The sequence below is a fragment of the Erythrolamprus reginae genome, unplaced genomic scaffold (assembly GCF_031021105.1).
Source record: "Erythrolamprus reginae isolate rEryReg1 unplaced genomic scaffold, rEryReg1.hap1 H_5, whole genome shotgun sequence".
NCBI classification, from domain to species: domain Eukaryota; kingdom Metazoa; phylum Chordata; class Lepidosauria; order Squamata; family Dipsadidae; genus Erythrolamprus; species Erythrolamprus reginae.
The window spans coordinates 108,961-122,609 of NW_027248506.1; the positions used below are offsets into that span (position 1 = coordinate 108,961).

The following is a 13,649-nucleotide window of genomic DNA, read 5'->3' on the forward strand; positions in this document are numbered from 1 at the left end:
GTAGCTGTAATATATTCCTTAATGATGGCACCAAGTAACGCACTTGGGGAAAAAGAATCCTCCATCTGAGTACTGTATTGGCAGTTCTGTGTTAGCAAAAAAATTCAGAAGAGAAGATCTTCCCAGCTCTTATCTTGCAGGCTCTTTCTCTCTACTAAGAATGTTTTCCAAGCCCTAAGTCTTTGCAGGGTTTTTTTCATTGCTCTACTTGCTCTGAGTAAGTTTCTTTCCAGCCCTAACCAGGTGCTAACAAAAGTTCCCAGCTCTTAGCAGCTTGCAAGCTCTTTCATTGTTACTCTCTGCAAAGAATGCTCTCCAAGCCCTAAGTCTGTTCAGGGTTTTTTCCATTGCTCTACTTGCTCTGAATAAGTTTCTTTCCAGCCCTAACCAGTTGCTAACGATGTTCCCAGCTCTTAGAAGCTTGCAAGCTCTTTTGTTGTTACTCTCTCGGAATAAGTTTTTTTTTTAAAGCCCTAACCAGGGGATAAAATCATGTGCTGGATCTGACCAGACTAAGGACGCCAGCCAGATGAATAATGGTAGGCAGATTTTTTTCACCTATTTTCCTCCCGAAAAACTAAGGTGCGTCTTATACTCCAGTGTGTCCTATACTTTAGAGTTTTAGAGTGTTTTCTATTCTTAACAATTTAATATGTTGTTCCCAACTTGGTGGTCACCTCTTCTGAGATATTGTGCCAAAGAATTTCCTTAAACAGTCATGAGATCAAATAAGTAAATCAGAAATGAAGCAAGATCACACATAATTCGGAGATCTTCGGTTTTGTTTAAGAAAATACTTTAAAAACAGTGGGTTTGAAGATACACTGATGTCTCCTTTATATATCAGGAAGAAATAAACCCATCAGAACATTACAACAGTACTTGAAAAAGGTAGGTTAATATAGATTTGTGAAGAAAAGTGCTTGCAATTCCGTTTGTAGTTTACATAAGAAGTATAAAAGCGTGACCTTAGAAATGTGATTGCACATGACCTAAAATTTGGAAAGCTTCCGAAGATTTATACTTTGAGTCATTCGTGTTTCTTCACATCAAATACGACTCTCAGAAACTTTTCCAAAGCTGTCAAAGCCCGCTCAGGGAGAATTCTGAAAAATAAACAAACACAGGAACACTAAATAAAAATCTCAAAATCTACTTCAAGGAAAGACCTTGATATCACTGCTTGCATAGATAGATAGATAGATAGATAGATAGATAGATAGATAGATAGATAGATAGATAGAAGAATAGATAGATAGATAGATAGATAGATAGAAGGATAGATAGATAGATAGATAGATAGATAGATTAGATAGATAGGTAGATAGATGGATAAATACATAAATAGATAGATAGATAGATTTGATTAGATAGATAGAAGATAGATAGATTAGATTAGATCAGATCAGATTAGATAGATATATATAGAGAGATATTAGATAGATAGATAGATAGATAGATAGATAGATTAGATATATATATATATATATTAGATAGATAGATAGATAGAGAGAGAGATTAGATTAGAGAGAGAGAGATATTAGATAGATAGATAGATAGATAGATAGATAGATAGATAGATAGATAGAGATAGAATAGATAGATAGATAGATACTGTAGATAGATACTGTAAATAGATAGATAGATAGATAGATGATAGAATAGATAGATAGAAATAGAGATTAGATAGATAGATGTGGATAGATAGATATGCTACGACATGTATTGTGAATCCAATTGCCAGTGCACCAATCCAGCCCTTAGCCCCCCCGTATACGTACATTTCCACGAAAGAGAACATGGCAACCGGATATGGCATAACGATCTTCTTCTGATCGCAGAGAATCCCATCCAGGAGCCTCTTTGCAACTGCCTCAGGTTTCAGGATGGGAAAAATTCTGGAATTATAATTGTTGATTATATTAATGGCGAGCGATTAATTCATTATACAGGGCAGTAGTGGGTTGCACCCGGTACGGACCCCACTACAGTGTGGTAGCAGAAATGGAGATGCACACGCATTTCTGCATCCCTGATGTGAGCATGCGCCCGCCCCCACAAAATCTGAAAACAAGATGCCGGCACATGTGGGGTGTCGAAAACCCACCTTCTGCACAGGCACAGAAGCAGAAATTAGGAAAAAATTCCAAACCTCTCCCCCCCCCAAAAAAAAAATCCAAAAAAAGATGGTGGCATCTACAGACCAGCACCTACAGAACCAGGTCTGTGATGTCACCACCGGTTTACTATCGGTTCTATGGAACCGGTACAAACCGAGAGGAACCCACCTCTGGCGATATTGATTCTGTCTGCTCAAATATGGTGGTGGCTCCCAAGGTGCATGAATACCCGTTCCTCTTTTTGCAGTCTCCACGATAACTTATTTTCATTTATGGGAATACTTTTGGCCTCGGAAGCGTTTATGAAGCAGGGGGATAAAAATGGGGAGGGAGAGGAAAGGTCTTCCTGACCTATAAAGGAGACCTTTGGGACAACTATGAGATTCTCCACAGACTTAAAATTCTTGAAAATGTCTTAAAAATAGCCAAAGTTGAGAAACTATTCTATGCCACCTGGCCCCATCTTGTCTGTTACCTTGACTGTGGGTTTTCTATAAGCCCCGTGCTTACAAAAAACGGACACAAGCACGTCGTCTTGATCCCGTCTTTTCCCAAGGCGGCTAATTCTTTGGTAAGGCCTTTGTGAAGGCCTAAAGCAGCAAACTTGCTCGAGCTAAACGAGAGAGGAGGATTAAAGGAGAAAATAATTTTAATTCTTCTATGAAAGCCGTTAAACCCAATTCAAAACTGTCACAACAAAAGGACAGGATTTTGGTCCGGCTCACGCATTCCGAAAATCACTACCGGAACATATCACCTTACCGTCCATCACAGGCCATCACTGATCCGAATGTAAATCATATGACCATGGGGATACTTTCTCTCTAGTCTCGTAATGCTGAGCATGTCTCTTTTTTAAAATACCCCATATAAATACTCTCGTGAAAGAATCCTGATTTATTGGTCTACCATTATGTCAGCATTTCCTGCACATCAGGGAGAGATCAGTATACAGCAGTGCCTCTACTTACAAACTTAATTAGTTCCATGACTAGGTTCTTAAGTCAAAAAGTTTGTAAGAAGAATCAGGGAGGCTCCATGGAGGCTTCTCCCTGCCTTTTCCGGCCCTGTTTCCTCCCAGGAGATTCCTAGAGAGGCCCCACAGAGGCTTCTCACCGCCTTGTCCAGCCCTGTTTCCTCCCAGGAGATTCCTGGAGAGGCCCCACAGAGGCTTCTCCCTGCCTTTTCCAGCCCTGTTTCCTCCCAGGAGGTTCCTAGAGAGGCCCCACAGAGGCTTCTCCCTGCCTTTTCCAGCCCTGTTTCCTCCCAGGAGATTCCTAGAGAGGCCCCACGGAGACTTCTCCCTGCCTTTTCCAGCCCTGTTTCCTCCCAGGAGGTTCCTAGAGAGGCCCCACAGAGGCTTCTCCCTGCCTTTTCCAGCCCTGTTTCCTCCCAGGAGGTTCCTAGAGAGGCCCCACAGAGGCTTCTCCCTGCCTTTTCCAGCCCTGTTTCCTCCCAGGAGGTTCCTAGAGAGGCCCCATAGAGGCTTCTCCCTGCCTTTTCCAGCCCTGTTTCCTCCCAGGAGATTCCTAGAGAGGCCCCACGGAGACTTCTCCCTGCCTTTTCCGGTTACAGTTTCAGAGTCTCGGGTTTGTAAGTAGAAAATGGTTCTTGGGAAGAGGCAAAAAAATCTTGAACACCCGGTTCTTATGTAGAAACGTTCGTAAGTAAAGGCATTTGTAGGTAGAGGTACCACTGTACTTAATTATTTCCTATTTTGAAAGCAATTAAAGATCATACCAAGGTTCTAGAGAAGGAAGGACAATTAAAAAAACTACTAAGTATTCAATAAATACTGCATAAACCTACTCCCTCCTCTGCATCCCTGGGGGCAACAGCCCATTGCTACCCAGCCCACCACACTTATACTTACCAATAAGGCAACAGAAAAGGGACCGACACGAAGCCAGCAACTGATACAACACTGACAATATGACCATGGTTATTTTTCATCATAGCTGGCAGGAAAGCTTTTACTGTCTGTAATGAAAATTGCACATGTGAGCAAAAAAAAAAAAAAAGGAAGAAAGAAAAATACAATACTTCACATTGTCAGATGGATACCTTTCTATATATATTTTTTTCATTCAAAAACACACATGTTCTTAAACGGAATAATTCACATGCAAGCTATTTATAATTAGATGATTTCTCCCTCCTCTTCAATAATCATTGGAAGCAGTATAGTTTTATACGTAGCTTTATACAAAAAGTTTTTATACGAAGCATGGTGCCTTCTACCGCACGAATCCCAGCGGCCGATAAGGTCCCATGGAGTCGGCCTTCTCCGGGTCCTGTCGACCAAACAATGCCATTTGGCGGGCCCCAGGGGAAGAGCCTTCTCTGTGGCAGCCCCGGCCCTCTGGAACCAACTCCCCCTGGAGATTAGAACGGCCCCCACCCTCCTTGTCTTTCGCAAGTTACTGAAGACCCACCTGCATTGCCAGGCATGGGGGAACTAAGACATCTCCCCCAGGCTTTTTATATTTCATGTTTGGTATGTATGTGCTGTATGGTTTTTAATTGTTGGGGTTTTTATATATTTTTTATTATTAGATTTGTCCCATTGTTACGCTGTTTCTTATTACTGTTGTGAGCCGCCCCAAGTCTTAGGAGAGGAGCGGCATACAAATCTAATAAATACAGTAATAATAATAATGGTGTATATCAGTGGAACCGAGGTGGCGCAGTAGGTAGAGTGCGGTACTGCAGGCCACTAAAGCTGACTGCTAGATCTGCAGGTCAGCAGTTCAAATCTCATCACCGGCTGAAGGTTGACTCAGCCTTCCATCCTTCCGAGGTGGGTAAAATGAGGACCCAGATTGTGGGGGCAATAGGCTGGCTCTGTTCAAAAGCGCTATTGCTAACATGTTGTAAGCCACTGAACCTACAAATCTACAGACCTGCAGTACAGCCCTCTACCTGCTGCGCCACCCTGGCTCTTGATGGGTCTTCGCTTGCTTGCGTGGCCCTGTTTCTGGCATGCCACAGCCCAGTGACGGTCCCTGGAGTGAGGGGTCAGGAACCCCTTTATTATAGTACTGCTGTGCTGAACTTGTAGACGAACCTCATTTTAACGTATTTTTAGTTAGGATTATGCTTTAAGGCACTGCCACCTCAATTAAGCTTGAGCGCTGGATTCCTAATATTAACTCAAATTACTCAAGACCCACGTTTACCGCCAGGCATGGGGGAGTTGAGACACCTTCCCCCAGGCTTTTTATATTTATGTTTGGTATGTATGTGTTGTTTGGTATTTTTAAATACGATATGCTTCTTTTTAATATTAGATTTGTTCCGCCATAATATTGTTGTGAGCCGCCCCAGTCTCCCGAGAGGGGTGGCATACAAATCTAATAAATAATAATAAATAATAATAATAATAGCTACATAGTTAAAACTTAAGTTCTCAGCGATACTTACCCAGTAGTGAGCTAGAATGTTGATATCGTATATTTTTTGTATTTGCTTGTCTGGGATAGAAAGCAGCTCTCCTGTTACTGCCACACCGGCGTTATTCACTAAAATAGTGACATCTCCAACTTCTTTTTTCACCTTTAAAGTTAAGAAACAGAAATGGTTAAACTTTGCAATGGTTAAATTTAGTTAAAATCTTCCCCTTTTTGGTCTGTGCTGCCATATTGGGTGCTGGTCCATGGACCGGGATTGGGGACCCCTGAATTATGGGAAGAACCAGGACCAAAAAGCCTTCCTCAGTGTAAAGATGCTCGAGGGTGACATTTTACTTTGTAGCATGACAACTACACTGCACAAAAAAATAAATAAAGGGAACACTTAAACAACACAATATAACTCCAAATAAATCAAACCTCTCTGAAATCAAACTGTCCACTTAGGAAGAAACACTGATGGACAATCCATTTTACCTGCTGTTGTACACATTCAACTTTGTACAGAACAAAGTATTCAATGAGAATATTTCATTCATTCAGATCTAGGATGTGTTATTTGAGGGTTCCCTTTATTCTTTTTTTGAGCAGTGTATTTCCTTTTTAATTAAAGGAATTTGCAAGGCAGGTGGTGAGGGTCATGGAAAGTGTTTGTAGGCACAAGAGCAACCTCTCCCTCCACATGATGGACAGCAAATCGAGGCAGTGTTGGATCTCTCAATTCACAGGATATATTTCATACCGATCTATAGGATTTTTAAAGATATTAATATATATCTATATTGTGTAAAAAAAATGAAAAAAATACCAATACCCAATTTTGAAAAACGTTGATCACTATAATTTGTTGTATAGGAACTATATTGACAAAATTGAACGGGTCCAAAGACGGGCTACAAGAATGGTGGAAAGTCTTAAGCATAAAACTTAGCAGGAAAGACTTTATGAACTCCATTTGAACAGTCTGGAGGACAGAAGGGAAAAGGGGGACACGATCGAAGCATTTAAATATGTTAAAGGGTTAAATAAGGTCCAGGAGGGAAGTGTTTTTAATAGGAAAGTGAACACAAGAACAAGGGGACACAATCTGAGGTTAGTTGGGGGAAAGATCAGAAGCAACATGAGAAAATATTATTTTACTGAAAGAGTAGTAGAGTCTTGGAACAAACTTCCAGCAGATGTGGTTGGTCAATCCACAGTAACCGAATTTAAACATACCTGGGATAAACATCTATCCGTCCTAAGATAAAATACAGAAAATAGTATAAGGGCAGACTAGATGGAGCGTGAGGTCTTTTTCTGCCGTCAATCTTCTATGTTTCTATATCATACTGAATAGGAGGGAACAAAGCAGCCTCTAAGCTCATTAGAATGTGATAATCTTTTTCTTGAAGCGTGTTTTTCAAAACTTTATAAAAACCAGGAGGAAGAAAACCCACACTCATTTACTGCACAGAATTCTCACTTTCTCAGCCGCACTGTAGATGTCCTCTTTCAAACTGCAGTCCACCACATAAGGATACGCTTCAACGCCCAGCTTTCTACAGTCTTCAGCGGTTTCCTGTATGCCACACTACAAAGAGTAATAATAATATAATAATAATAATAATAATAATTTATTAGATTTGTATGCCGCCCCTCTCCGAAGTAGAGAGGATAAACATCATTCACTTCTTTGCATTCTGCCAACAAAATATTATTGAATCAAAGAAGGGGGAAAAGGTTACTACAGTCTCAGCAAGACCATTTAAAAGTTTATGTAACGTATAACATGTGCTCAGTGATCCCATCACCAGACAATCAATCAATCATTACCGGACTCCATAGTGTCATCCCCAAACCCCCAACACTTTACCCATAGTTCATCTACGGTTGACCTCTCCAGATTCCTAAGAGGTCAGTAAGGGGCGAGTACAAGTGCACTAGAGTGCCTTCCGTCCCCTGTCCTATTGCTCTCCTATATCTCCTATTCCTTTCTTCTATTCCTATATCTCTTCTTCTGTTCTTTCATTGATATGTTCTATTTCTATATCTTCTCTTCCCTTCTTTCTTAGATATATTTTACTATGAGTATTTCCTCTATAACCTTCATCATGTATTTTACTATGTGTATATAGATATATATCCACTAAAACCCTCATTGTGTATTGGACTAACTAACTAACTAACTAAATACCTCACCACTAGTTGGGGGTATTTCTTGTATAAATCATTTAAACTCAAGAGTGAAATATTTCTTTACATATTATAGAGTGGTTCCAACTTGTTTCTCATAGCTTGGTCTCGGATCCTACTCGCCATATATCATCTTTCTTCCTTCCTTCCTTCCTTCCTTCCTTCCTTTTTTCTTTCTTATTTATTTATTTATTTATTAGATTTGTATGCCGCCCCTCTCCGTAGACTCATCGCCCCATCAGCTGTTGCAAATCAGTTTCATTCATCGAATTCATCCTTTTATCCATAATCTCGAATTGAATGTGGTCCACCATATACCTTTACCAATTTTGCATCGTACATTTTGTCGTGTCTTTCCACCCCAAGACTATGACCGCCTGAGCGCTTTCTATCGCTGCTTGTTTTATTTCTCTGTATTCTCCCATCTCACTACTTTTTACTAACACTGCCATTTCCTTAGTAACCGTCCATCTTATATTTAATATCCTATTAATATCCTCTTGCACTTTTTGCCAAAAATGCTGCACCTCTGGGCATTCCCAGAGCATATGCATAAACACTCCTTTATCTTGGCACCCATGCCAACAGATACCTTTAACGTTCTGCTGAAAGTGTGCAAGTTGAATGGGTGTGATTCAGGAAGTTACTGCCGCTGGTCAACTGGAGCCGTCCTGCCTGCTGCCCACCCCTATTTATAGGTCATAACCAATAGTACTTTGAATTGCATCCGGAAACCAATCGGCAGCCAATGCAGTCCACTGAGTGCTGGAGAAATATGGGTATGTCTTAGAAGGCCCATAACCGCTCGCGTGGCTGCATTCTGAACGATTTGAAGTGTCCGAACACTCTTCAAAGGTAGCCCCATGTTTGCGCAGCCCAGTTGCTAGCATGCCGTGGATTGGTGGTAGCCCATAGACTGGGAACTGGGGACCCTGGATTTAGGGTTATGTAGCCTTAGTATGATTTAATTTAATTTATTAAATTTGTATGCCGCCTCTCTCCAGAGACTCGGAGCGGCTCACAACAATAACAAGAATGTAAACAGTTCTAATACATTAAAAAATAGCCATCTAAAAACCCATTATTAAAACCATACAACACATACTACACATAAATGATATAAACCAAGGGGCACAATTTCCACCTATGATCACCTATAAAATCCTACAGAGCATTGAGACTCATCTCAAGTTTTCACAAGGGATGTGCCTGGCCTGAATAGCCTCTATTGGAATAAACTGGGTCATCCCTTGAGATCAGTAATAAAAGTACCATCAATAAAATCATTTCTTTCCTGTTTCAGTGCGATTGTAATCTTGGAACATCTCAAACTAGTTTACAGTCTTCAACAACACAAGGCATTCTATGTCTTCTGCATGTAGCAGGAAGCAAGGGACTCATGTATGTAATTAATCTATTTAATTAACACCTTTTGCTTTATTGAATACTAGATTGTCTAAATAACTTCCTTTCTCTGTCTTTTTACAGCCCACTAATCAGTAGTTCTAGAAGGAAATAGTTGACTTAGAGGTAGAGACACCTTTCAGGTTAGAACATAGAATAATAGAGTTGGAAGAGTCCTCGGACCTCCAACCCCTAATCGGACAGAAGACCCTAGACAGACCCAATTCTTATAACTGTTCTTTGTAATTTATTTATTTTACTTCATTTATTTATTCATTTGTCCAATACACAAATACATAGGAAGAAAAATAGACATGTGATAATATAAAAGAGGGTGAAAGTGAGCTTAGAGGAGAGGATATACGAAAGGAAGAGAATATATAAGATAGGTGAGAGAAAGGAAAGACAATTGGACAGGGGACGAAAGGCACACCAGTGCACTTATGTACGCCCCTTACTGGCCTCTTAGGAACCTGGAGAGGTCAATCGTGGAGAGTCTAAGGGAGAAGTGTTGGGGGTTAGGGGTTGACACAATTGAGTCCGGTAATGAGTTCCACGCTTCGATAACTTGATGGTTGAAATCATACTTTTTACAGTCAAGTTTGGCGCCGTTCGTATTAAGTTTGAATTTCTTGCGTGCTCTTGTGTTGTTGCAGTTGAAGCTGAAGTAGTCATTGACTGGTAGGACATTGCAGCATATGGTCTTGTGGGCAATACTCAAACCATAGCCTCCAGCCCCCTAATCATTTTTGTGGCTCTTCTCTGCGCTCTTTCCAGAGTCTCAACATCCTTTTTGTATTGCGGTGAGTAGAATTGGATGCAGTTTTGGTTTTACTAAGTGTGGTTTTACTAAGGCTTTGGAAAGCGGTACTAGAACTTCATGTGCTCTTGATTCTATCCGTTATTAATGCACCACATGATTGCGTCGGCTTTTTCCGGCGGCTGCTGCATTCTGCAGGCTCATATTTAAGTGATTGTTTTTCTTATGTCAAGACATGAAGAGTTATGATCAATGTTAAATTCCAGTTACGTTAGCTTATCGTTCTGACCTATGCATAAAAATCTAGTTAACTAAAGGTCAGCAACAAATTGTCACTAGATAAGAGTAAATGATAATTCCAGACTATTTCCCCTCTTGACTCGGGCCTCAGGCAGTACTTGTTTTTCTACATATTTTTTCCTATTGCATAAGTAGGGCTGTCTGCAGGAGGAACAATAAAAAATATTGAGAGGGTATTTATAACTATCTATCTCAGGGTATCAAACTCAATGTCATTGAGGGCTGAATTATTATTATTATTATTATTATTATTATTATTATTATTATTTATTGGATTTGTATGCCGCCCCTCTCCGCAGACTCGGGGTGGCTAACAACAATGATAAAAAAACAGCATGTAAAAATCCAATTAATAAAACAACTAAAAACCCTTATAGTAAAACCAAACATACACACAAACATACCATGCATAACTTGTAATGGCCTAGGGGGAAAGAATATCTTAACTCCCCCATGCTTGGCGATAAAAGTGGGTCTTGAGTGATTTGCGAAAGACAAGGAGGGTGGGGGCTGTCCTAATCTCTGGGGGGGAGTTGATTCCAGAGGGCCGGGGCCGCCACAGAGAAGGCTCTTCCCCTGGGGCCCGCCAAACGACATTGTTTGGTCGACGGGACCCGGAGAAGGCCAACTCTGTGGGACCTTATCGGCCGCTGGGATTCGTGCGGTAGAAGGCGGTTCCGGATGTATTCTGGCCCAATGCCATGTAGGGCTTTAAAGGTCATTACCAACACTTTGAATTAGGAGATCCATGATGGCGAACCTACGGCATGCGTGCCAGAGGTAGCATGCAGAGCGCTGTCGCCAGCTGCTCTTCTGGTTTCCGATGCGTGCATGCGTGCTGGCTAACTGATCTTTACATGTGCCGGAGCCAGGAAACCCGAAGATCAGGTGGCCGGTGGGTGTATGCGTGCTGGTCAGTTGGTCTTTGAGTTTCCGGGGCTCCTCTGCATGGGAGTTTGGGCACTTAGTGCCGAAAAGGTTGACCATCACTGCTGTGAATCGGGCCAGGTTACTTGTGGGACCACCCCCTGCCGCATGAATCCCAGCGACCAGTTAGGTCCCACAGAGCAGGAGCGGGCTACCATTCCCAGCACTACCGGAACGGGCTGGGAGCGCATGACCCCCGCGGCCCCGCATGCTGTGCGCATGCACCCCCGTGTGGGATTTGGCTTCTATGCATGCGCAGGTCTAATCTCGCGCGATGATGAGATTTCCGGGTTTTTTCACTTTTTTTCATAGTTGATACATAGAACTCACTACCAGACTCTGTAGTATCTCCCCAAACTTTACTCTTAGACTATCCACTGTTGACCTCTCCCAATTCCTAAGAGGTCAGTAACGGGTGTGCATAAGTGCACCAGAGTGCCTTCCATCCCCTGTCCTAATGTTTCTCTTTTACATGTTTATAAATATTATTACAATGTTCCCTCGATTTTCGCGGGGGATGCGTTACGAGACTGCCCGCGAAAGTCGAATTTCCGCGAAGTAGAGATGTAGAAGTAAATACACAATACAATTGGCTATGAACAGTATCACAAGCCATCGCTTAACACTTTAGACCCCTAAATTACCATTTCCCATTCCCTTAACAACCATTTACTCACCATTATTACTGGTACTCACCATTGAATAAGACAGTGATCCTGATATTTAGAAACATAATTATTAATAATATTTTTTGTGTTATTTATTTGCAAAAATTATTAGTATGACGTCATCGGACAGGAAAAACCATGGTATAGAAAAAAACCTGCAAAATATTTTTTAATTAATTTTTTTAAAAAAAAAACGTGGTATAGGCTATTTGCGAAGTTCGAACCCACGAAAATCGAGGGAACACTATATATCTTTGTATACCACCAATATGTACTTGACAAAACAAACAAATAAAAAGAAATATTTCCATTGGAACTCGTCCCACAGATATTTGATTTCTCTACATTTGATTTCCAGGGATGTCTGTGAGCCTTTTGCTTATTCTCTCTCCCTCTCTCTCTGGTTCATTCACTAATTCTAAAGTAGAATAATTGCCATACCTTGTTTATGTCCCAGAGAACCAATCGGCTTCCCTGTTTGGCAAATTCAAAGGCTGTGACTCTTCCGATGCCACTTGCAGCTCCAGTGATGAGGACAGTTTCACCAGCTACGGATTTTCTCTTTACAGGAATAAAGCATCTCACCAAAGCTTCAATATAGCAATAGGTGGCAAAGACGGCAAACCAGAGGAAATGCAATAGGGAATTCATTCCTGCTCTCTTCTGCAACTGTGATTTGACAGACTGTTGGGAGGACTTTGGAATACTGTACAGCAGGCTATTCACCTACTCACTACAGTTCTTGCCAACTCCACCCTATGCAAATCCACTTACAAAATGAAACAGGAGAGAAAATACATCTGCTCTTTAAAGTTTATGATAATCAGCATGTCGGGAGAGAGGTGTCACCCAGGCATCCTTTTAAAAAAATTTCTTTCAGCAGTTCTGAGTCAGAGAATTTCATGATAGGATACATAATATTATTCCATTCTTCCATTAAAAAAAAATACAGTATAGCTGCACAGCAGTTTTTGAATTAGAAGGTGTAGCAGCTGTTGAGTAAAACAGTAGTATATTTAGGATTTTTTTTTTTAAAAAAGGAGGAAAGTATTCTGTATGTTTGCCACCTTGAGTTTTTAAAAAAATAATAAAAGGAGGGCAACTGATAAAAATCGCAGACGACACCAAGCTGGCGGGGGTAGCCAATGCGCTAGAAGACAGGCTCAAATTACAGAAAGACCTAGACAGTCTAACACAGTGGGCCCACACCAACAAAATGATGTTTAACATCGACAAGAGCAAAGTCCTTCACCTAGGCAGAAAAAACCCTGGACACACATACAACCTGGGAGAAACCCCTCTTAGTAGTAGCGACTGCGAAAGAGACCTCGGAGTCTTGGTGGACAATCAATTAAACATGAGCCAACAATGTGCAGCAGCAGCTAAAAAAAGCCAACACAATCCTAAGCTGCATCAACAGGGGGATACACTCCAAGACCAGGGAAGTCTTAATACCACTCTACTACGCCCTGGTCCGACCACACCTGGAGTACTGTATATAGTTCTGGTCACCACACCTCAAAAGAGACATTGAAACTCTGGAGAAGGTGCAAAAAAGAGCAACCAAGATGATTAAGGGATTGGAAACCAAGACTTACGAAGAGAGACTGAGGGAACTGGGCATGGATAGCCTAGAGAAAAGGAGGGCCAGAGCGGACAGGTATACAAGAGGTTGCCACAGAGAGGAGGGGATCACTTTATTCTCCAAGGCAGCAGAGGGCCGGACGAGGAACAACGGCTGGAAGCTGACCAAGGAGAGATTCAACATGGAGATAAGGAGGAACTTCCTGATGGTCAGAGCGATCAACCAATGGAACAACCTACCACCGGACGTTGTGAATTCCAACACTCTGGACATTTTTAAGAGAAGATTGAACTGCCACTT

At 41.4% G+C, this 13,649-nt stretch overlaps 1 protein-coding gene across 1 annotated transcript; it reads right to left on the reverse strand.

Annotated features, from left to right (window-relative positions):
* Positions 1-812: 812 nt before the first annotated feature.
* Positions 813-12,597, reverse strand: LOC139155735 (estradiol 17-beta-dehydrogenase 11-like). Its single transcript, XM_070731004.1, has 7 exons — positions 12,206-12,597; positions 6,996-7,103; positions 5,544-5,675; positions 3,994-4,100; positions 2,596-2,733; positions 1,782-1,898; positions 813-1,106 (listed from the first exon to the last, which is right to left on the reverse strand). Exons 1-7 carry the CDS (start codon positions 12,413-12,415, stop codon positions 1,031-1,033), a joined length of 888 nt encoding a protein of 295 aa, XP_070587105.1. The 5' UTR covers positions 12,416-12,597; the 3' UTR covers positions 813-1,030.
* Between the last annotated feature and the right edge of the window lie 1,052 nt (positions 12,598-13,649).

Excerpts from the sequence above, each read along its gene's own strand:
- LOC139155735 (XM_070731004.1), bottom strand. The coding sequence starts at position 12,415 with ATGAATTCCCTATTGCATTTCCTCTGGTTTGCCGTCTTTGCCACCTAT. Across the intron at positions 2,734-3,993 it reads CCTTTTCTGTTGCCTTATTG|CTCGAGCAAGTTTGCTGCTT; the intron begins GTAAGTATAAGT and ends TCTCTCGTTTAG. Across the intron at positions 1,107-1,781 it reads ATGTTCTCTTTCGTGGAAAT|AATTCTCCCTGAGCGGGCTT; the intron begins GTACGTATACGG and ends TTTATTTTTCAG.